Source organism: Neofelis nebulosa, chromosome 10, assembly GCF_028018385.1.
Source record: "Neofelis nebulosa isolate mNeoNeb1 chromosome 10, mNeoNeb1.pri, whole genome shotgun sequence".
Lineage (NCBI taxonomy): Eukaryota > Metazoa > Chordata > Mammalia > Carnivora > Felidae > Neofelis > Neofelis nebulosa.
Genome location: NC_080791.1, coordinates 68,408,640 through 68,430,055, shown reverse-complemented (window position 1 = coordinate 68,430,055; position 21,416 = coordinate 68,408,640). Strand labels below are relative to the sequence as shown.

The 21,416-nt window shown below is 51.8% G+C and overlaps 1 protein-coding gene across 1 annotated transcript in view; it reads left to right on the top strand.

Moving 5' to 3' along the window:
- Window positions 1-17,640, top strand: part of DKK3 (dickkopf WNT signaling pathway inhibitor 3) — a 46,323-nt gene extending 28,683 nt beyond the window's left edge. Inside the window, exons 4-7 of the mRNA XM_058688258.1 lie at window positions 12,673-12,765; window positions 13,908-14,052; window positions 14,989-15,145; window positions 16,070-17,640. Coding sequence (XP_058544241.1) covers window positions 12,673-12,765; window positions 13,908-14,052; window positions 14,989-15,145; window positions 16,070-16,289 — 615 coding nt within the window. The 3' untranslated portion in view covers window positions 16,290-17,640. The remainder of the gene's footprint in view (window positions 1-12,672; window positions 12,766-13,907; window positions 14,053-14,988; window positions 15,146-16,069) is intronic.
- Window positions 17,641-21,416: the final 3,776 nt, after the last annotated feature.

The window sequence follows — 21,416 nt, the reverse complement described above, 5'->3', positions numbered from 1 at the left end:
GGTCAGGGATTTGGAAAAGGTGCAGCGGGGATGGGTCATCTCTGCTCCACACTCTGGGAGCTCAGATTTGAAGCCAGGGGTGACTCAGTGGCTAAGGCCAGAATCATCTTGGGGCTCTTCGCATTCAGCTGCCAGCTGCCAGCTGGGACGCTAGCTGGTGCTGCCGGCCTCTCCATGAAGCCTGAGCTTCCTCAGGCTTGGCCCAGAGGCCGTCTGAAGAGGGGGAGAGCTGCTTGGCCTCGTAGGACCCAGCCTTGAAGCTCACGCAGTGTCACCCCCTCCACCTTCAGTTCAAGTGAATCCCTAGAGCCTCTGTGCTCTCTCAGGGTGAGGACGGGATGATTTGGTAGTGGGTATGCTGCTCTTCCAGTTTCTCCTACTTCTCATTTCTGGAAACAATCCCTGGGCTCAAAGATTCTATAAGTGCTCTGGGTGAGAAGATGCCGGTGACTCACGTAAAGGTCTCAGGGGGTTTTGGGGACTGAGGCATTTCCCAGCTTGGGTTGCCTAGTGACACCAATGACCGAGCAGCCAGCGGTCATGTTGGCCAACCCAACAGAGAGAAAAGCTCCCCCTGCAACCTGAATCTAGGCTTTTGCACTGGGAGTCTAGACAAGTCTTACAAACTTCCGTTGGTTCTTTGAGCCTAAATGCCTTCCTCTCTTCACCCAACTTCTACTGGGGTGGATAGGGAGCTAGGAGGGTACCAAGGAGACAAGTGCTAGCTTCCCGGTGGGGAGAGTCAGGGAGGGCTTCAGTGAGGAGGGCACACTTGTGCTGCTTCTTAAAGATGAATCAGTGAGGACATTCTAGAAGTTGGAACTAAGATTGGATCTTAGGGGGGTGGTGAGGAAATCCGACAGGAAAGCAGATTGGGAACTGTTACAGGCTCTGTATGCCATGCAGAGTTTAGACTGCAGGTTATGGTTGGCAGAGAAGGTAGAAAGACAGTGAGTTGCAAGGTAGAGTGTCCTTAGGGTGAAGGTCTTGTGGGGACTCACAACCTTGGTGAATTTACTAGAATCTAGGACCCTTGAGCCCTGTACATCCAGAGGCTGGACATTCTTGGCCCTCTTGCCAACTATGTCTCAACCTCACTGGTGTGTAAACCAAAGAGCAAGGTTGTTAATTTGCGAAAGTGAGGAGCGCCTCTTTGCAGTGGCAGAAACGTTGAGACCCCATCCAGGACACCCCCTATCTGGTGCCGAGGTCCTGGGGAGCCAGGTTGGCTGTCTGAAGGTTGCTGGATAAGAATTCAAGCCATGGGAAGACAGTATTATGGAGGGCAGTTCACAGGTTCCAGGCGCTGCCTGCTGCAGCCAGAGTGAGAGACCCCACCGCCTGAACCCCGGGTACCCCCTCCCAGGTCACTGGGGGACACACCTGTGTTTTTACTCACTGCCCCCTTGTCATATCATTTTATTATACTAGTGTCACAGATGCAGTCTGGCAGTTCCCAGGCCTGGAGGGCAGCTTGTCTCCTTCTGTTAGGTGTTGATTGAATTAGTCGCTCGTCTGCTTGTCTGCTTTCTCGAGGGCTCTGCTGGGGCTTTCCGAATCGCTGTGATTGGGATGTGCGTAATCAGGTTTGTGTTTTAGGAAGATAATTTGGGCTGCAGCAGGAGCCTGGAGGAGAGGCTGGCACCCAGCCTCTTCGCTACAAGAATGGTGCCGGGAATGAGGTGTGACCTCAGTAGGTGGGTAGGGCCCTCTGTGAGGGCCATCAAGCCCTCCCTTGTCGGCGAGGCGGCCTCACTTTTGTGTATGAGTCTGAGAGGGAGCCCCTCTCTCCCAATTTCCAGGCCCTAGAAGGAGCGGGGCAGGGATAGAGACCTCTCGGGGCAGGAGCTGGAAGGAATGAAGCCTGCTTTGTCTCTCTCTGGCACTCAGCGTCTCCTCCTGGGATCCAGTCCGGATTCAGTTCCTGGGAACCTGGCAAGAACCTGGCTCTCTGCCCGTTACTGGAAGCATTTCTCCTAGAGTCCCCTGTGGGACTTCAGCCTGAACAGGGCACTGGGGCTGCAGCCACCACAGGCCTGTGGGTCCTCAACAGAAATAGCAGGACAGGGAGGGGCTACTGCCAATGGGGCCCAGCCTAGCCCCGCCTCCGCTTCCCTGAGAGGAGGGCGCAGTGGTGCCCCCTGTGATTGGAAAGCACAAGGGGAGGTGGGCTGTATCCCCCAGTGGATGGGAGAGACAGAGCAGCTAGGAAAGTTGGGGTTCAGTTGCACGATTTGTGCCTTTCCTGGTACCAGGGATTGTGCCCCCCTCTTCTGTTGGGGATCTTCTTACCCAGGAAGGAAATGCTCACGGGTGGAGGGCAGGGCGGGCTGGGAAGGGCAAGGCCCCGCAGGCTTCTGGATCCTGGCTCCCATTCCTTGTCTGACCTAGCTAGGAGCCAGCAGGTCTAGGTTCACATTCCAACCTTGCTGCTCACAAGCTGTGCGGCTTTGGGCAAGTGTCTTGAGCTTTCTGTGCCTTTGTTTCTTTATCTATAAAACAGAAATAATAAAAGTACCTCTCTCAGCGGATTGTTGTGGAAATTACATGAGTCAGCATCTAGGGTGTAGGACAACTCTGGTGTACAGGAAACATGAGAAGTCCAGAAGCTGTGCCTGCACACACAGCCCCTGATGGACGGCCCAGACTCCCGGTGGTCCTCTGCTCCCAGCTGACGGCCCAGCGTCAAGAGGGGGCTCCCCGATGTCCTTGGTGACTCATCCTCATGGGTATCTTTGAGGCCACCCTTTTCTGTGGCCACTGGTCCCTCCTTTTCATCCTCCTTCTGCCCAAGGCCAATCTCACTGTCTCTCCTCCAAGAAACACTCCTGCTGAGCTGATAGATTTGGCAGATGAAACACAAGATGTCTAACACGAAAGTAACTTTTAGTCTATGTCTGTCCCATGCAATATTCGGGGCCTACTGTACGAAACTATTCTCCACGTATCCAAAATACAGATTTCACAGATTCATCCTGTATTTTAATTTGCTAAATCTGGTGGCCCTACCACTGTAAGGCCCCAAAACTAAGGGGTCTCATGCAGGTCCAAGCAAGGAGACAGTGGTGGGGGTCGGCGGGACTGGGTCCTTTCCTCATACTGGGGGACCTGGGAGGTGCTGCAGTCCTGGCTGCTGTGACGTTGTTGGTGCTTTGGGACCCGGAGTTCCTGGCAGGCTCCTGATGACTTGAGCAGGAGGCACCTCCTGCGTGTAGAGCGCCGACTGTGTCCTAGATGTGTCTGGCAAAGGTCAGACCCAGGCGAGGCCCAGGGGTCCCACCCCACTGTCTGTGGGGGTGGGGACGGTGCAGACCCCAGGAATGGTGTGGGGTGTGGAGAGGGCTCCCCGCACGGTTTCTAACGTTGGTGGGGCAACGGTGCTCAGTTGGTTAGGGAGAGCTCGGGCACAGGAAGGAATTTCCTTTGGAATTAAATACGGGTGTGACTTTGACAGGGGAAACCTCACTCAGGCCTAAAGAATGTGCTGGGAAGTTCTGAGCGTGAGGCTGGCCATCTCCCTTGACTGGCAGCATGACAGGGCCCCAGGTGGAGGAAAGGCTTTTGTCTGGAACACCCCGTCTCCAGCCCTGAAGACCACCGGTGGGTGTGAAGGCTCCCTGGGCGGCTGGAGCAGTGAGGAGGCTGCCAGAGGGCCTAGGGTCAGGCGGCTGCATGTGCTGGGGGCAGGGGCAGGAGGAGAACGAGAATTGCAGGACTGTTTCCGGAACCATCCATGGCACTAAAGGGTCGGGAGCAGGTGTTCTCCACAGGTGGTGTGCCCGCCCAGCTGCGGGGGGCAGGCTCCTGTTTCATGGGCTGTGTGACTTGGGGAAGGAAGAATTGGGGGAATGGCACCAGGGGACCCACGCTTCTGCACACGTTGGAACTTCAGGAAAAGAATGGCTGGCGTCGGTTCCTGGCTCCTGCCTGGGTTTTTCCACGGGGTGATCTCTGCTTCGTGGGTCAGGCCAGAACTCTTGGTGAGGTTTGGGGCCCCCTACCTGTCCTGAGCTGGCTGAAAGTTTCCAGGGCAGGGTCCAGGAGAGGCTGGGGGCGCCCTGCTGTGTTCGAGACACATGTGTGGTTTACAGGTTCCTGTGACTGGCCTGGTTTTAAGGTCAAATAAAGACCCACGGGGCAGGAAAGCCTGATTTGGCAGTCTCGTAGAGCTTGAAGGGAAGCTTCTTGCTGATTTCTCACGGCACCTCTCCTGATCTTGCACCAGGGCCCAGCCTTGGGGACCCTGCTGTCCTGCAGAGGCAGCGTCAGGGCCCCCTGCCTGCCTGCTCCCAGGGTCTGACCTATCTCCGTAGAGCACTGGGTTGGGCTCCAGGGTGAAACAGGAGGTGGTCTTATGGTGATGGATGACGAGCCCTGGCTTGACCTGGTATTCTGGGCCTTTGCAGTTAGGAGAGGCATTCCATTAATGGGACAAAATGCACCGGCTCAAAATGAAGCTTAGAAGGTTGTTCAAGCCTTTTCATGGCCACCTTTAAGCTCCCGCTGTGAGTTAAGCATTGCAAATGGAGGTGCGCCCCAGGGGGTTACATCCTGGGGCCTCGGCACTGTTCTAAGCAGGTGCACCTGTCATCTCTTAAAAAAATTTTTTTTAAAACACATTTATTTTTGAGAGGCAGAGCGTGAGTGGGAGAGGGGCAGAGAGAGGGAGACACAGAATCCAAAGCAGGCTCCAGGCTCTGAGCTGTCAGCACAGAGCCTGATGCAGGGCTCGAACTCATGAACTGTGAGATCATGACCTGAGCCGAAGTCAGACACTCAACCGACTGAGCCACCCAGGAGCCCCACCTGTCATCTCTTTTAATCTGCATGACAACCTCACGAGGTTCACAATTTACAGATAAGCAAACCAAGGCACAGAGAGGCTCAGTAATTTGCCCAAGATCACCCAGCTTGTAAGTGAACCCATATTCAAGCCCAGGCATGGGCGCCAAACCTGTCTGCCCCTCATGCCACCCCAGGTACACTTGGCGCCAGGTGACCATGAGGGCATGGGGAAACGAGTAAGCCAGCAGCGTGGCGAGTGCAGGGACGGGGCTGGAGAGGGGAGTGTGGGAGCGTGCACTCCACACAGGGACGGCTCTCCTGTATGCCCCTGACCTTCTGGTGTTGGCAGCCCCCAGTCCTGGGTGGATCAGGATGACTGTTCCCCATGGTCTGCTCTGCTCCACGGGAGCATCTCTGTTCAGGAGGGCCAGAGCTCAGACGATAGCCCCACATGCAGGTGGGTCATCAGTTTATCGCACAGACCATACCATCTGTCATCCTGGGAGCATTCAGGGCCTAGAACCCCATGCTCAGGGCCAGGAAAAGACCACTCACCCAAACCTCAAGTAACAAGTTGGGCCTGGGGTGCCAGAGCCTAGAACTTTCTGGTTGATGGGGGGTGGGGCTCAGCCAGGAAACCATGCTCTGGTCCCTGAGGTTCGACAGCCTTCAGAATATGCCAGTGCCTCCCCACTGGCCTCCTCTCTGTCACCTTCCCCCAGGGAAATGCTGACACTCAGGACAGAGGCTGAATACGGTGGAATCTCCAAGATGGAGAAGATGTGGCCGTAGCTTGCTGGGGGCAGGGACTTGTGTTGGATTCCTGAGGGAACAAAGCACCTCAGCCTGGGTGACTCAGATGTATTCTCTTCCAGTTCTGGAGGCTGGGAGTCCCAGGTCGAGGTGTTGAGCCCGTTCCTTCTGAGAGCTGTGAGGGAAGGACAGGTCTAGGCCTCTCTCCTTGCTTGTGGATGGCCGTCTGCTGTCTCATATCAGCTTTCCTCCATGTGTCTCTGTGTCCAAACTTCCCTTTTATAAGGACACCACGTCCACCCTAATAACCTCATCTCAGTAACTCATGTGTAATAATCTTATTTCCAAATAGGATCCCCGAGGTACTGGGGTTAGGACTTCGGCGTATGAACTACAGGGCATACAATTCAACCCACGCTGGGGATTTGGAGGCAGCAGGTGCGGTGGGAAGAGTGAACCTTGGCTTGTGTGGGAAGATCTGACAAACTTGGGTTTACATTATCTTGGGTTTTCAAACGCTATCAGCGACTTTGGGCTCTGAGCCTCAGTTTCCTTACCTGCAGAATGGAGGTTGAGAAAGAGTTCATCTGTTCATCTGTTCATTCTTCCTGTATCCTTTTCATGAATGGCAGCCAAGCCCATGCTGGGGGGTACGTCATGGGCGCTGACCTCACAGGGTGCTGCGAGGACCAGGGAACCCACTAAGGCTCAAGTGAGTGCTGGCACAGAGTAGGTGCTCTCCGAGCATCCACCGCCGTCCTCTCCCCTCCAGCCGTGGCGCACAAAGCTCTGGAGACGAGCAAGTTTCTGTCGGTGGAGGACCCCTGGGCCTCCATTCCATGTGTCCTCACTCCTTCCCGGGCAAGGAGTTAGGCCTTGGGCTGGAGCAGACACCATGGATGGCCCTGGTCACGAGAACGAGACAGTCTGGGGCTCCCAAGGAGAGTGAGCAGTGCCCCTGGCCAGGGTGGGAAAGCCCAGCGTGGTAGCACAAGGGCCACAGAGAAGCCACATGCCGCTCGCCTTGCACGTGTACTGAGGAAAGCCTGACGGGGCTCCTGTGCTCTTTTCTCCCCACTTCTCTGGGCTTCTGCCTCCTCAGAGCCACTCTCCTCTGATAAACGCTGAACGCAAAATCAAATACGCAGAACAGCACCTTTGCCATTTTCCACTATTTCATGATCGCGTCGACGCACCGGGGCTGTTTCCAGGCCCGGCATCCTGCCAGATCTCTGGTGTGCTCCCCGCCTGCCCCACCTCCCACAGCATCTGAATTGAGCCCTGCGGGGCCTCTGGCCAGAGCTTTCTAAATATAGCTCCGTCCTTCTCCAGACTGCACAGACCAGATCCTCAGAATGGCTTCTGTCCTGACGGCCAGCCTGTAGGCTGTTTGTCAGTTGGGAGGGAGGAGCGGCACAGACGGGGAGTGGCCAGGCCTGGAGAGGAGCCCCAAAGCCAGGACACCAGCGACCCGAGACCCAGATGCCCAGGGGCCATGGCCTTCGCCCTGAGTTCCTGTCTTCTGTCACTGGGGAGGTGTGTCCCTGGCAGGCTGTGCTGAGCTGTGACTGAGGGACAGGACACTGGTGAGGCTGAAGAAAGAGAAAAATGGTGATCTTCCTAGGAGGTGGAAAGAGCCTGCCTGGAGGGTTGAACTCCTGACTTCACGTCTGAGCTGGGTGACTGGGAGGATCCACCACCTTAAACCTCAGCTTCTTGGTCTGTGAAATGGGGGTAATAAGACCCTGTTGAGGGGCTTAAAGAGAGTTTGTGCCGAGTGGCAGGCACCGGTGGGCCTGTTGTGCCAGGGCTGTTACGGCTCTGAAGGACACTCTGTGACATCTCATCCCAGCTGCTCTGTGGCACTCAGGTGACCCCGACAGTCTACACTGCTGTGTGTCTTTAGTTTTGCCTTGGTGTAGCATGAGTTCCCTCTTCTGGTCCTAATGGTCCAAGAGGTACCCCAAGCCCAGAACCTCCACAGCCCTTTAGATAGGGAAGCAGCCAAGCCTTCAGAACTCACCTCCTCAGCCATCCTGCACCTAGCTGGGTGCCGAGGCCCCCTTAAGATATCGGCCCACATGTGGACAGGGAAGAGGAGCTGGAACTACTAAAGAGAATAAAATCCTTCGGATGCCTGAGTGACTCAGTTGGTTAAAGCGTCAGACTCATGATTCCGGCTCAGGTCACGATCTCACGGTTTGTGGGTTCGAGCCCGCTTCAGGCTCTGTGCTGGCAGTGTAGAGCCTGCTTGGGATTCTCTCCCTCTCTCTCTGCCCCTCCCCTGCTTGCCCACTCTATCTCAAATTTTTTTTTTTTTTTTTTCCAAGAAAGAATAGGGGCGGCTGGGTGGCTCAGTTGGTTAAGCCTCCGACTTCGGCTCAGGTCATGATCTTACGGCCCATGGGTTTGAGCTCCACATCGGGCTCTGTGCTGACAGCTCAGAGCCTGGAACCTGTTTCAGATTCTGTGTCTCCCTCTCTCTCTGCCCCTCCCCTGCTCACACTCTGACTCTCTCTCTCTCTAAAATAAATAAACATTACAAAAGAAAAAAATTTTTAAAGTAATAAAATCCTGGATTTCTCAGCTCCAGACTTGGCTCTACTTAGGAGGCACCAACCCATGTCCACCACATTCCCCACCTCCCATCTACTCAGTTTTGTTTAAGGTGGGAGGACCTGACCTGTTCCCAGGATAGTTGGGTCCTTGCCTCCTGCAGTTAAGAGTCTTTAGTGGACACACTTAAACTAACAACTGTTAGGATCAGGCATAAGGCAGGGTAAAGATAGGAGTCAGAGGCTAAAAAATTGTGCAGTCAGCGGCTTTATTTGGGAACTAAGGTCTCGGGCAAGGTTCCGTGACTCAGGGAGAGAGAGAGAGGAGTCAGGGAAGTTGCTCCCAGGTGTGGCGGGGTGGGGTTTTTAAGCTGCAGCGGTCCGGGTTTAGGTCCGGGTGGGCCTTTTTCACGTCAGGTCGTGCTGTCGCTCGGTGATTGGTTGGCCTCCAATTCGTTCTGGCAGCTACTAGGGGCTTTTCGTTGGGTTGCTCTGACAAGATGGCCGTCCCCTCTACTGTGGTTCCAAGGACATCCTAACAACAACCTTCTACGGAAAGCCTGATCTTCATACAAGGAGAAGCCACTCTGCTCCAGGAACTTTACTCCTATTGGGTGTACAGGTCACTGCCCATGGATCTGACACTCTCTGGATCGAGATAAGTCAGGACTAGATAGCGAAATCCTCAAGTGTTTCCAGGGATAGAAACAGAGAGTTGCTGGTAGAGACAGCAGCCCCTGTTTAGACTTTCCTTCCGACAAGCTGGTCCCCTGGCAGGGGGGTTAGCTCTCCACGGGGATAAGGCATCAGATGGGCATGGGCTGTCCAGCTTTGTGTTGCTATGGCCACCATTCACAGAGCACTAACTCAACACAGCAGCCCTGTGAAGTGGGTCCTGTTATTACCCTCATTTTCAAAAGAGGTTGAATTAATATCCCAAGGTCACACAGGTACTCAGTGAAAAAACCAGGATTCAAAGTTTGTGCTTTTTTTGGCCTTTATGATTTCTTCACACCTTGGAGTTCCAGGGTTTCCAGGATGATCACAGTTCTTAAAGAATAGTCGCCAGGGCTGCTGAGAGGACATACCCACAACCAACAAGCTGCTGGATTATTAGAACAAAAGCACCCGGCTTTCTCCAGGGGAAGTCATGCTGAACTAACTTACCAGAGCTCTCTGGTAGTTAGCAAAAACATGTCAGCAAAGGAAACCTGTAGGTTTAGTGTATTGAGGCTTTTCATAAGTGTTTGGCAATGTTCCGTGCCAAAAATATTTTCATATCTGGAAGAAAATGAGTTGCTTTGCTGTGGCTTTGCAGAGAATGCTTTGTCATTAGGGTAAGGAAGATATTCCAAAGGATACATGTACACCCCTCCTGATGGAGATTGGTAAATAGCAGTGCCTCCCAGGGATTGGTGCTAGTAAGGTTGTAGCTCATATATACATGTTTATTTTTTTTAATATGAAATTTATTGTCAAATTGGTTTGCATACAACACCCAGTGCTCATCCCAACAGGTGCCCTCCTCAATGCCCATCACCCACTTCCCCTCCCTCCCACCCCCTATCAACCCTCAGTTTATTCCCAGTTTTTAAGAGTCTCTTATGGTTTGCCTGTACGTATTTTTTAAATTAAAGATCTGGAAGAGGAAGCATATATAGAGGAAAATTCCAAGTCTGCAGGATTCTTGGGAAACGGGAAGCCAGATTAATGGAATGTGTATGTTTTTTGCTTTGGTTCCCAAATCCTTGCTAATGATCTGCATTTTGTTGGCCTGATTGCCACAGTAACAGTCAAGGGGTTTCATCCATTCCACGCTTAACTATCGCGTGCCCTCTATATGCCAGGCGCCGTGCTGGACACAGGCATGGATCGCACATAGTTATTCTGCTTCACAAAAGTGGAATTCTGCAGGTCCTCCATTTGCTCTTTTTATTTCTCGAGCCATTGTAAACAGTGCTACCGCATTCTTTGTAATGTCCGCCCTCTGGCATTTCCCTAAGAAGTGACCGCATATACGATCATTTAATTGGTTCCCTCTCATTGGGCTTTCACATTATTCCTGGATTACAATAAAATAACAGTATAGCCTTAAACATTCCTGTATTCCAGGACGCCTGGATAGTTCAGTCAAGTAAGCATCTGATTCTTGATCTCAGGTCTTGATCTCATGGTCATGAGTTCAAGCCCCGCATTGGGCTCTGCCCTGAGAATGAAGCCTACTTAAAAAAATAAAATCCATGGGGCACCTGGGAGGATCAGTCAGTTGAGCCTCTGACTTCACCTCAGGTCATGATCTCATGTTTGTGACTTCATGCCCCTCATCAAGCTCACTGCTGTAAGCACAGAGCCTGCTTCAGATCCCCTGTCCCCCTCCCTCTCTGCCCCTCCTCTCCTTGCACTCTCCCTCTCTCTCAAAAACAAATAAACGCTTTAAAAAAAAATCCCTGTGCTCTGATATTTGTCCATATGGACAAGTGTTTCTGAGGATAATCATCTGGAAGAGAAATTATGAGGTCGGGAGATACACATTTAAATTTTTTTATAGAAACTGATGAATTGCCTGCAGAAAACATCGAGCTCAGTTTTAATTACCCCCAAAGCATCTGGCAACACCGATTTTCTCAAATCCCTACCAACATGGGATATTATAATGTTTCCTATTGCTGCTGTAACAACCATAAATTTGGTGGTTTTACAACAATATAAATTGATCATCTTATGGTTCTGGAGATCAGGAGTCCCACTCGAGACTCACTGGGCTGAAATCTTAAGAGTATCAGCAGGACTGAGATCCTTCTGGAGGCTCTAGGAGAGATAGATCTTTAGCCCATGGCCCTCTTCCATCTTCAAAACCAGTGAAGTCTGGAGTCTTTCTCACGTGGCATCACTCTGACACTGACCCTTCTTCTGCCCCCCACCTCTCCATTTTCAAAGCCCCTTATGACATTGAGCACACCTGGATAACCAGGAGTCTCTCCTTACCATCAGGTCAGCTGACTAACAACCTGAATTCCACCTGTGTCCTTAATTTCCCCCTGCCTTGTAATGTGAGCATTGATCTCACATCAATGCTCCGGGTTCCAAAGAGTCGGACATTTGGGGAAGGGGTATTTCTCTGCCTACCACAGATATCATCAACCTTTTTAATTGGGTCCATTCTAAGTGAAAACATGCTATCCTGCTCTTTTAAGTCACATTTTTTCAAGTGTGAGGTTGAACATCTTTTTCTGTGCGAAGAGGCAGAAAGGGTTTTTGTTTTCGTAAGTTGTCTGTGTCTTTTGTTTCCTTTTCTGTTAGTTTTTTGGGGGGTGGGGGGTTGTTTTCAATGCAGTTAGAAGTTCTTGAGGGTAAGGACTTTTTCATATTCATGTTTACATCCCAGTGCCTCAAGACATGGCCAGATTCAGAGAAACCACTCCCCGCCTGTTGGCTCTCCTTTCTTCTCTCCCACCCCATTCTCTTACTTCTCTGCTTTGGAAACAGTGCCTGGACCTGGATGCTTCTGGCTGAGCCAAACGTGTCTAGGAGCGGGTGGTGGTCTTATGGCTTACTTACGGCGCCGTGGACTTCTCAGGCCATGACAGGCTCTGGGGTTCAGACAGATTGGGGGCACAGCCCGTGACCCAACCCTGCGCTGAGGCAGCCCTCTGCCCCTTTCTGAGCCTGTTTTCTCACCTGTAAAAACCACGATGGTAGCATGCTGGCATTTTAGGGTTGCTGGTATGGAACAGGACAAATATTGACCCCTCCTTTTGAGAGCAAGGACCCCTCTCGCAGAGCTGCCCCACTTGCCGTGGGGAGGCCAGGAGGAAGCCCTACTATGAGGACCCGGCAGGGTGCCAGCCCCAGGGGCGCTCCATGCCCCCTGATCCACCTCGTGGCTCCGCCCAACAGACAGCAGGTAGAGGTGACTTTCCCCTGCCTCTGACCTAGAAACAGAGGTGCAGAGAGGCCACGGGGCCCCAGACGGCGTGGCTAGTTTGGTGTAAGGGGACTCTTCCCGACCAGCCCGCTCCTACGGCCTCCCTCTCTCCCCCACTTCTCCAGCCAGCTGGGCTGCAGGGCCCATGCCAGCCGCCCTCCTCCTTCCTTTGGAAGCTAGCAGCTGCCCTTGCCTGGCAGCCCCAGACCCGGGACTCTGAGGAGGGGGGCCAAGGGAACCCTCTGCGGCCCTTTCCTTCATGGTCAGCAGCCTGGGCTCCAGCCCCTCCTGTGCAGCCGCCTGGGGCTGGAACTCATTAGCTCTTTTATTAAATCCATCTGCTCTGCTTGGAGATGGCTCCGAGTCTCTGTGCTCCCCGCCCTGGGTATGTGAGGCGGGGGCTGCACACATTTGCCATTGTGTGAACTGGGTCGGCGTCCTGGAGGGCAGAGGCCCAGGCGCCCTGTGTGGGCGAGGGCCCCGCCCGGCCTGGAGGGTGTGGATACTGAGGAGCAGGAGTTCACATGGCCGTGGAGTGAGGGGGAGTCTGGAGAACCCTGAGCCTGGGTGGGGGGGCGTGCTGGGATAAAATGGGACACTGCGGGTTTACTGCTCTGCCTTCCGCTGATGAAGCCACCCCCTCCCCCTCCCCAGGAGTGCATCATTGATGAGGACTGCGGGCCCGCCAGGTATTGCCAGTTTGCTAGCTTCGAGTACACCTGCCAGCCTTGCCGGGACCAGCAGACGGTGAGTGTGCCCAGAGGCGTCTGCGGCTGCAGCACCGGGGCTTGGGGGCTGAGCTGGGTCCCAAAGAAGGAGACCTGGGGGAGAAGCCTTCCTGGAAGCCTTCTGTGGGGCTTTTAACCATGTCCATGCTTGGAAGAGCCTCTCCATGCGGCCCAATGGGGCTGACTCCTGGAGTGACGAGGAGGCCATCAGCAGACCTGCCACCACCCTCACTGGCCGCATGATCTCATGGGTGACAGAGGAGGGAGGGAAGGCGGGGACCGGGTACCTGTCATTCCCCCGGGGTAGACCCATCCCCGTAGATGCTGCCAGTGACACTACTGCAGCCCCCACCCTCCACCCTCCAGATCTTTCTCCCCATCTGCCCAGAGAGGGCGGAGGGAGGGCCGGAAGAAGCCAGAGGACTTCCCTGATAGAGATTCCACAGAGAAGCACGAAGCCAGGGAAGCGGGGACTCCCTCCACCCAACAGATGTTTTGGACAAAGCCATATGGGCTCATTGACTTTTCTTGTCCTTTTTCATTACTGAGGCAGTAATAACACAGCATGATAACAAGTTTGGAAAATAGAGGGCTTCTTCCTCCCCTGTCTGGTGCCAGCTGTGGTCAGGCAGCTGCAGGTGTCCCTCCAGCCTGCCACCTCCAAGTGTGACTGTGGGGCCCCGGTGTGCTCCGTGCTTGTCAGTCCCGCATGCAGCTCCAGACTGTGGCACCCCCACGCCCTCCCAATCCAGATGGCCTTCCGGGCTTGGGCCTGGATTTAGTCAGCTGTCGAATCAGGCTGCTGCCTGCAGCTGTGGGCCATAAGCCACATTCCTGCCTGACCTAGGCGCCTAATAAAAAGGAGGCAAGGCACAAGTCCGTGGGGGACACACTACGTCCTTTGCAAAATCTCAAGCTACATAGGAAATACTCCAGATACGTGACTCACCCCAGGTGCCATCTTTCCAGTGTTCTGACTCCTCCCATCTCACCAGCCCGGCTCCCATCTCTGCTCCCTAAACTTCCACTAAAAGCCCCCCAAGCCTCAGACCTCAGTTGCCTCCTCTGTATAATGGGAGCATGTGGTTAACCCACGTGTGGCATTTTCAGGGCTGGGGACAGTGACAGTACGTGAGCCAGCATGCTGTTGTTTGCCCGCAGCTCTGCACCCGGGACAGTGAGTGCTGTGGAGACCAGCTGTGCGTCTGGGGTCACTGCACCAAGGCAGCCACCAGAGGCGGCAACGGGACCATCTGTGACAACCAGAGGGACTGCCAGCCTGGGCTGTGCTGTGCCTTCCAGAGAGGTGGGTGGGCTCTCCACTGGGTACGGGGCAAGCCCTGTCTCAAGCTCCACCATCCTGGTCTTCCTAGGGCCCCGTCTGTGCCAGAAACACCTTTGCAGGGTCCCACCTCCTTGGCAGGCTCCCAAACACTCAGGGTGCATCCCAGCCCCACAGCCTGGCCTGAGGCAGGCCCCCACCTGGAGCGGACCACCAGGTCTTCTGTCTGTGTCTCCTGTTGACACCTAGAAAAGTTAAATCCCTTCAGGATGCGTGAGCCCAGGGCAGGAGGAACAAGCCCTCTCCACTCTCCACCTCATTTCCCAGGCCCTGAAGGTAGCACCTGGCCGTGTCCTATCCCCTGAGGATGTCCCCCTTCTAGTCCTGTCTAACATTTTCACTGGCCCTTGTGGGCAAGGTCGCTCAGGCTCTTCCCTCCTGCAGTGTTTCTGAAAATCTCTCCTTCAGCTGCCTCCCCAGTCAGCCTCTGCAGCCCCCAGCCCGCCTGGTACCTGCTGTCCCAGCCATTTTCCTCCAGGTCGGTGCTCCGTGTGGCTTCTCTGGCAGCTGTGGTTGCTCTGTTCTGTCTCATCAGACTCCTCTGTCTCCCTTCCAAGGCTTCCCCGGGCCATGCCCAACCCCCCGCCTCTGTTGCTGCTGTGTCCCAGCCTTGAGGGCCTTTCTTACACTCTTTATTTCTCCAGACCTTTGACCTCAAAACCAAGCACAAGCCCCCCCTCTCCAGGCAGTCCTCCCTAACTGCTCCAGCCTTCCAGACTCATTCCCTCCACAGCCCATTCTGCCATTTTGTTTCTTCTCATTTCACCTCTTTTAATTTTAACCTCCACTTTGAGGTTGAGGGGCTGGAAAGTTGGGGCTCCACCCCATTTCTCTGCTTCCTTCTGTGGTACCTGCCTGCTTGATGCTGGGCACACAGGGGTGACTTTCCCCTGGCCCCAGGTCTCTTGTTTCCTGTGTGCACACCCCTGCCCGTGGAGGGTGAGCTGTGCCATGACCCCGCCAGCCGGCTTCTGGACCTCATCACCTGGGAGTTAGAGCCTGATGGAGCTCTGGACCGATGTCCGTGTGCCAGTGGCCTTCTCTGCCAACCCCACAGGTGAGGCCCCACCTGTCCTCCCTGTTAGAGGTTGAGAGCAGATGAGATGCCACCCAGTAGGATCTCAGGAGCAGAGGGGTGATGTGGATTTAGTTCAGGGTAGGTTTAATTTGAGGTGTCCTTGGGTCATCTGGATGGAGCATCTGATAGCAGTCAGATCTATCATTCTGGGGCTCGGGAGAAGGTGTGGCCAGGGGTACAGATGCGGAGCTCATCCGCATGGTGGTTGAAGCCTCATCATGAATAGGTGACCAAGGGAGACAGTGTAGAGGCAGAAGAGCTCCCGCCTAAGACCATCACTGTGAAGGACAAGCTGAGAAGTTGCTGGCAGAGATGACTGAGAAGGCACAGAGGTAGAAGGGAAACTAGAGAGTGGGCCACCAAATTGGAGGGCACCACTGATGGTGTCATAAGCTGCCGAGAAACCGTGAAGGAGAGGTGTGGCCTCTGTGCAGTCATTCTCAACCTTCCCTCCAGCAGAACCCAGGGTGGCCGGGCAGACAGACAGAACTCCCTGGCCCTGTCTCGTGATATGACAGGCTCCGCCCTGCCGTCAGGAATTGTTCCCACCAGGAGGCCCGGATGGGCAGGGGGCTGAGAGGGGTGACACATTGCCATGAACTGTCGGGCCCCCAAGTCCTCAGGGCCTGCCCCAGAGAGTCTCACAGGAAGACAGACCTCCATCAGAGGTGTGCAGCCATCCCTCTAAAAGTGGCCTTCCCTCAGCAATGTTTGTTAAAGTAAGATGTGGACAGGAAGGTGAGACTCCACTGAGATATTAGCGGAGGGGTGAAGGTGAGTTCCAGGCGCGGGGCCTTTGTTTTCCTGCGTGGGTCTCCCCGTGTTGATGAGTCCAACTTCACATACCCTCTGCCTGCGGGGACACATGGCCCTCAGCTGAGTCCCTGTCCGGTCTCTCCCTAGCCACAGCCTGGTGTACGTGTGCAAGCCGGCCTTCGTCGGGAGCCGTGGTGAGGACGGAGAGAGCCTGGTGCCCAGAGGGGCCCCCAACGAGTACGAAGATGGCAGCTTCATTGAGGAGGTGCGCCAGGAGCTGGAGAACCTGGAGAGGAGCCTGTCTGTGGAAATGGCTCTCGGGGAGCCCGGTGCTGCCTCTGAGCTTCTGGAGGGAGAAGAGATTTAGACCCAGGCTTGTTTTGTGGGTAGACATGCAATAGAAATAGCTAATTTATTTCCCCAGCTGTGTCCTCTAGGTGTGGGCTTTACCGGGCTTTTTTCCACGGCCTCTTCCCAGTACATGTTCCCTCTGGCTTGAAACAAAATGAGGTGCTGTGTATTTGCCCAACACCCCCCCGCAGACTGTGCACGGTTCCCGTGCCTGGGGAAGATGGGGGTGTATGGGAGGGTGGAGGGCTGCTAAACTGGTCCAGATCATTGGCTGCTTTGCCTCTGCTGGTTGGCACCTGGCACATTTCATTTTGTTCTACATCCCTTGGAGAATTGTTGGAGGGGAGGCAAGGGGAAAGGATGCAGATTTCCCCATGATGGGTTGTGGGGAAGTGTTGACTCTTACACATGTGGAGAAGAGTGCCCTGCTTTGCAAACGTAAACCTGGTGAAAATGTAACAAGTGGCTTTTCCACGCATTTCTTCCCACAGGCACAGGCAGGCTGTGCCTTCAGCTGCTGTGGGTGACGTGTTCTGTGCACTCTGTGTTCCATGTGTCCCTGTTCTTTCATCAGTGTTACTCGGCTCCTACCTCTGTGCCAGGGGAGCAGTTCTGCATCACTTGCCAGTCCGGTGAGGAGGGTGGTGGTCTCCCCATCTGTCAGGATTTTGGTGTCTCAGAGACATCAAGTTGCTTGCCCAAGCCACACAGCTAGTGAAGATCAGAGCAAGATGCACCCAGGTGTGATTCCAAGCCCAGTGCTCTCCCCACCAGCCTCAGGGCCACAGAAAGCACTCCGTAAAAGGAGGGAGGATGGGTTTTTTTTTTTGTTTGTTTTTTGTTTTTGAGGCGTCTCTGGAAGTAAGGCCAACCTAGTTCACTGTAAGGTTAAACTTCTACTGGTAGAAATAGCATTCTCCTCAGTGTGGGGGTGGCCATCATTCTAGTGGAGACCAGCGATATTGACGCTGTCCCCCTATGGCAGTTAGTTATGTTAGTGACTTTGAAAGTAGTACGATTGGTGCATAAGATACATGTTAACTTGTCAGAAACAGTGATTGTAGGGCCAGGATTATAAATGAAATTTGCAAAATCACTTACCAGCAACTGAAGACCATTATCAACCACGTGGAGAAAATCAAACCAAGCAAGGCTCTATGAAATATGGTTTTAACATCCACACTGAGAGCACTGGACTGGATGCTATTCTGCAAATGGTATTTTCAGGTGCCATTGACTGTTTCCATCATGTATTCATCCAGAGTTAAATTTTAAAATTGCACATGATTGTATAAGCATGCTTTGAGTTTTAAATTATGTATAAACATCTATGTTGCATTTAAAAATCAAGCATAAATCACTTAGACTCCTTTATAGTTCTTGGATGTCTTCTTTCTTTTTGACTTTGAATAAATAAAATGGGAATGATCTGCATTGTCCAAAAACAAACAAAACCAAAAAACTCTTCCACGTAAGTGACTTTAACATTCAAGTGAAGCCCACCGGTTTTAGCATCAAAATATTTTAGAAATGTTCACTGCTTTTGTAAGGCATTAGTCTTAAGAGTGTCAATACTTCACTGTCTTCTGAAAGAGTAAATGGAATGTATATGACTCTTCTTTCCACTCAAATGCGGTTCTGGGCCAGAACATAGATCTTCAGAGACTATAATAATAAAAAGACAATATATTAAGGTCCGCTGGGGGAGGGGGCAGGCACCGGATTAGGCAGTCTACCTCTATCATCTCTAATCTTCATTGAATCCACAAGTATTTTTTCATTTAGCAGATGGAAAAAAAAAAAAAGGAAGCTCAAAAATATTAAGTGATAGTGCTAAAAGTCAAATAAAAAACAGTATCTAGTACAGTAGGCCCAGGATATAGTGATGATTTTAAGATCAAATATAGAGCTGATGTCTACTCAGTGTCAAAAGTCACCAGGACCACTCTACATCCTTACTACTCAACAGGTACTGACTGAGAGCCTACTCAGAACCAGGTGCTAAGATCTGCTGTGGGGCTGCCAGGTTGAGCCAGATAGGGTCCCTACCCTGGGCGCATCACAGCCTCATGAGAGATACACATTAAACCCAGCACCCACCAAAGCAGTCGACCCAATGTCAGAACGGTGATGGGAGCCCCGGAGAACACTCAGCTGCATGGGAATTGGCTCTCAGAGATCAGAGTTTATCAGGTGATCAGAAGGAACAGGAAAGGGCATTCTGAGCCAGGGCAGAGGGAGAGAGGTGAGAAAAAGGGATGGCACATAGAGGAAACTGCAAGTAATTCACAGCACCTGGAAGGCAAGGTGAATTTGAACAAGCGTGTGGAAACGAGGCTGAAGGTTATTTTGTTCGGCAAAAATTTTGAGTTCCTACTGCGCCAGGCCCTACCTGCATGAGTACCAGGAGACCATGGTACATAAGATAAAGCTAAGTCCCTCCCTCACAGAATTTATGTGTGGATCCACCCTGCTCCCCTGTCCTCAGAGCCCACTTCCAGTGGGAAACTGCATTTGACAGAACACATTTGGCACCATTACTGGAAAAACAGAACCACTGCGTATTTGTCTCTCAACAAACCGGTACTCCTTAATTAAATGGGTTACCTAAGCATTATAAAAGAGGCTGAACACTCAGTGTGCCCTCTGTACTGGGGAAAGAGGCAGGTTGGGAGAAAAGAACGCGGAAAGGAAGTATGTTCCCCACTTCTCAGGCAAGGCTGTAGGGTCCACTAATCAATCATTCCTGACCTGGTGAATTCTCAGGCTCTGACCGGTCAGAAGACCTGTTTCTCCAGTAAAGATGAGCTGGTGAGGGGATGAAGAGGCGTGCTGTCACGGGGAAGGGGCAGAGCATTTCTCCCCAGTGCTTTTTTGCCCTCCTAGCTTGGCCCCTAATGATCGCTGTGTGCTTTTCTGGATGGTCACACACACTTTCACACACTCTTGATCTTGTCAAGTATTCTTGTTTCTAAAAGCTGACTTTTGAAAATTAACACTAGAACTAATCAGGTGGTCACATAGCACCCTTCTTCCCCACAGGAATGGCACTGAAGGAGCACCTTTGGTGACATGTACTCCTAGTCTAGATGGCTATAAGCTTTATTTGGGCCATGAACTCCTTTGCAAACCTGATAAAAAAACTATTTTACTAGGCCCCTAGAAAACTATACATTCCACACAATTTTGCTTTTAAAAATGTAAATTGCCTTATAAGGCTTCTGACTGCTAATGACTAAAATATTGCCTTGTTTTTCAAAAACTACACAGACTTTAGATGGAACAGTTTTATTTAGCAAATAAAAAAAAAGCTGCTTCAGATTATCTTCTATTCCATATACTCTAGACTACAATTTGTTAAGTCACAAGTGCAAAAGAGCTGGTTAGGGTCTTGATGCTAAACAAAGGGACAGAATTCAGCAGGAGAACTAGAGTAGCCAATTGCAAAGGAAATACTAGCAAATGAACCAGAATAAATGATTTTATTGTATTCCATACATTCACAGGTCACTTCCAGATTTAGCAACAACACTGATTAGCCATGCTCAGATTCTGTGTACTCATTTAGCTTCAACCATGTAGTAAGTTTTAGCTCTCTCCTGGCCTAGAGAAGGACCACACCACCATTCCTAACCGTGTAGCCTGGCAACGATTTTTCTAGCTGTGGCAGAGCCTCACGGCCCCCTCCCCCACCATTTTCTCAGAATCTCTAAGTACTTCCCATCCGTTATGAAACAGATCGCCAAATACTCTAGTGCAGGGCTCCTTTGCTCTTTTTATCTCATCGTAGCTATTACCCCTTACTTACACCTTGGTTTGACAGGTGGACTTTGAACTAGCAAGCTTCTACAAACCAGTCAGACACAGCACAGTCCTGAAACCATAGCTTCTGCTTCTCTGACCAGAATGCACTCCTCACCTTCAGCACCTGCTTCAGATACGTAGGTACTTGGTTCTCCCACGGCATGCCTGGTTGATGCAAACCCATCTCTCCCATGGTAGCAACTCTGCAAAACCCTTGTGCGACCTCTGAGGAACGGGGTCACGATTTATTGCATGTGGTCTGTGTCCACCTCAGGAGATTCAGCAGATGAGTGATCACTAGGCCCCGCTGCCCTGCGCTTGGGCAACTGATCCACACAGTCAGTTTTCTGCCTCTTGGCTCCTGCCTCAAGTGATTCTCTGAATCTGAGGGAGGTGGATCACATTAACCGCCCTCGCATAAATTACTGCGCCCATCACCACAAACTGAGTTTGAACAGTTCGTCGCTCCCTTTACTGAAATGGTCAAAGTGCAACACCGTGCTCTCACTCTATCAGGCACTGAAAAGCAGGAAGCTTCAACTTTTTTTCTATAATGAGATCTATTTTCTTCACTCTTGGTATTTGTAGTATGCCTGTAATCAGCAGCAGCAAACACAAAACAAAAAGCAGGCCAGAAGGCACAGAATGAGGAGCAGGTGTGAGAACTTTACCGTTTACTCTTAAAGGAACACACGAAACCAAACCAAACCCAGCCCAAAGCCTGTTTTGACAACTGGCCTCTCCTGCCCCACAGAGTCAGTCCTCAAACGCAGAAACTCGATTTATTAACCCCTAAATTCCAAGTAAGTAGGCCTGTATCAGAACCAGAGTTGTCATGTCACACCAGAAAATCCAAGTAATTGGAAAGACAATTCACTGCACATGCTTCCAAGAAGCAGAGGAGACTATGAGAACGCCAACCCTCTAACGCAGACTCAGAACAGTACTTAGATGAAATTTAGCAGAATGCACACAGTTTACATGGAATAAAAATTAGCCAGAAAAATACCTTAGAAAAGATTTTTCCCCCCTGTGGATTCCAAGAAACTTTAAAGATATTATGGAATTCTCAATCATAATATTCAAACTACAAAGCCAACATCTGTTAATACTATTTCCTAATTATATCTTTCTTAAAAGGAAATAAGGTAAAAATCTGATTTTGAAATATTGACAGGATCCTCCAAAGTATTAACATCTTTTCATCTGAGAACTTTACTGTAAACGTATCTTACAGAAAGAATTATTCAATACTCATTACAAAATATTAAAGAAAATAAATCTATTCTTAACCCAGACTCTTCATCCACAAAAGTTTAATGACTAAAATAACACAACA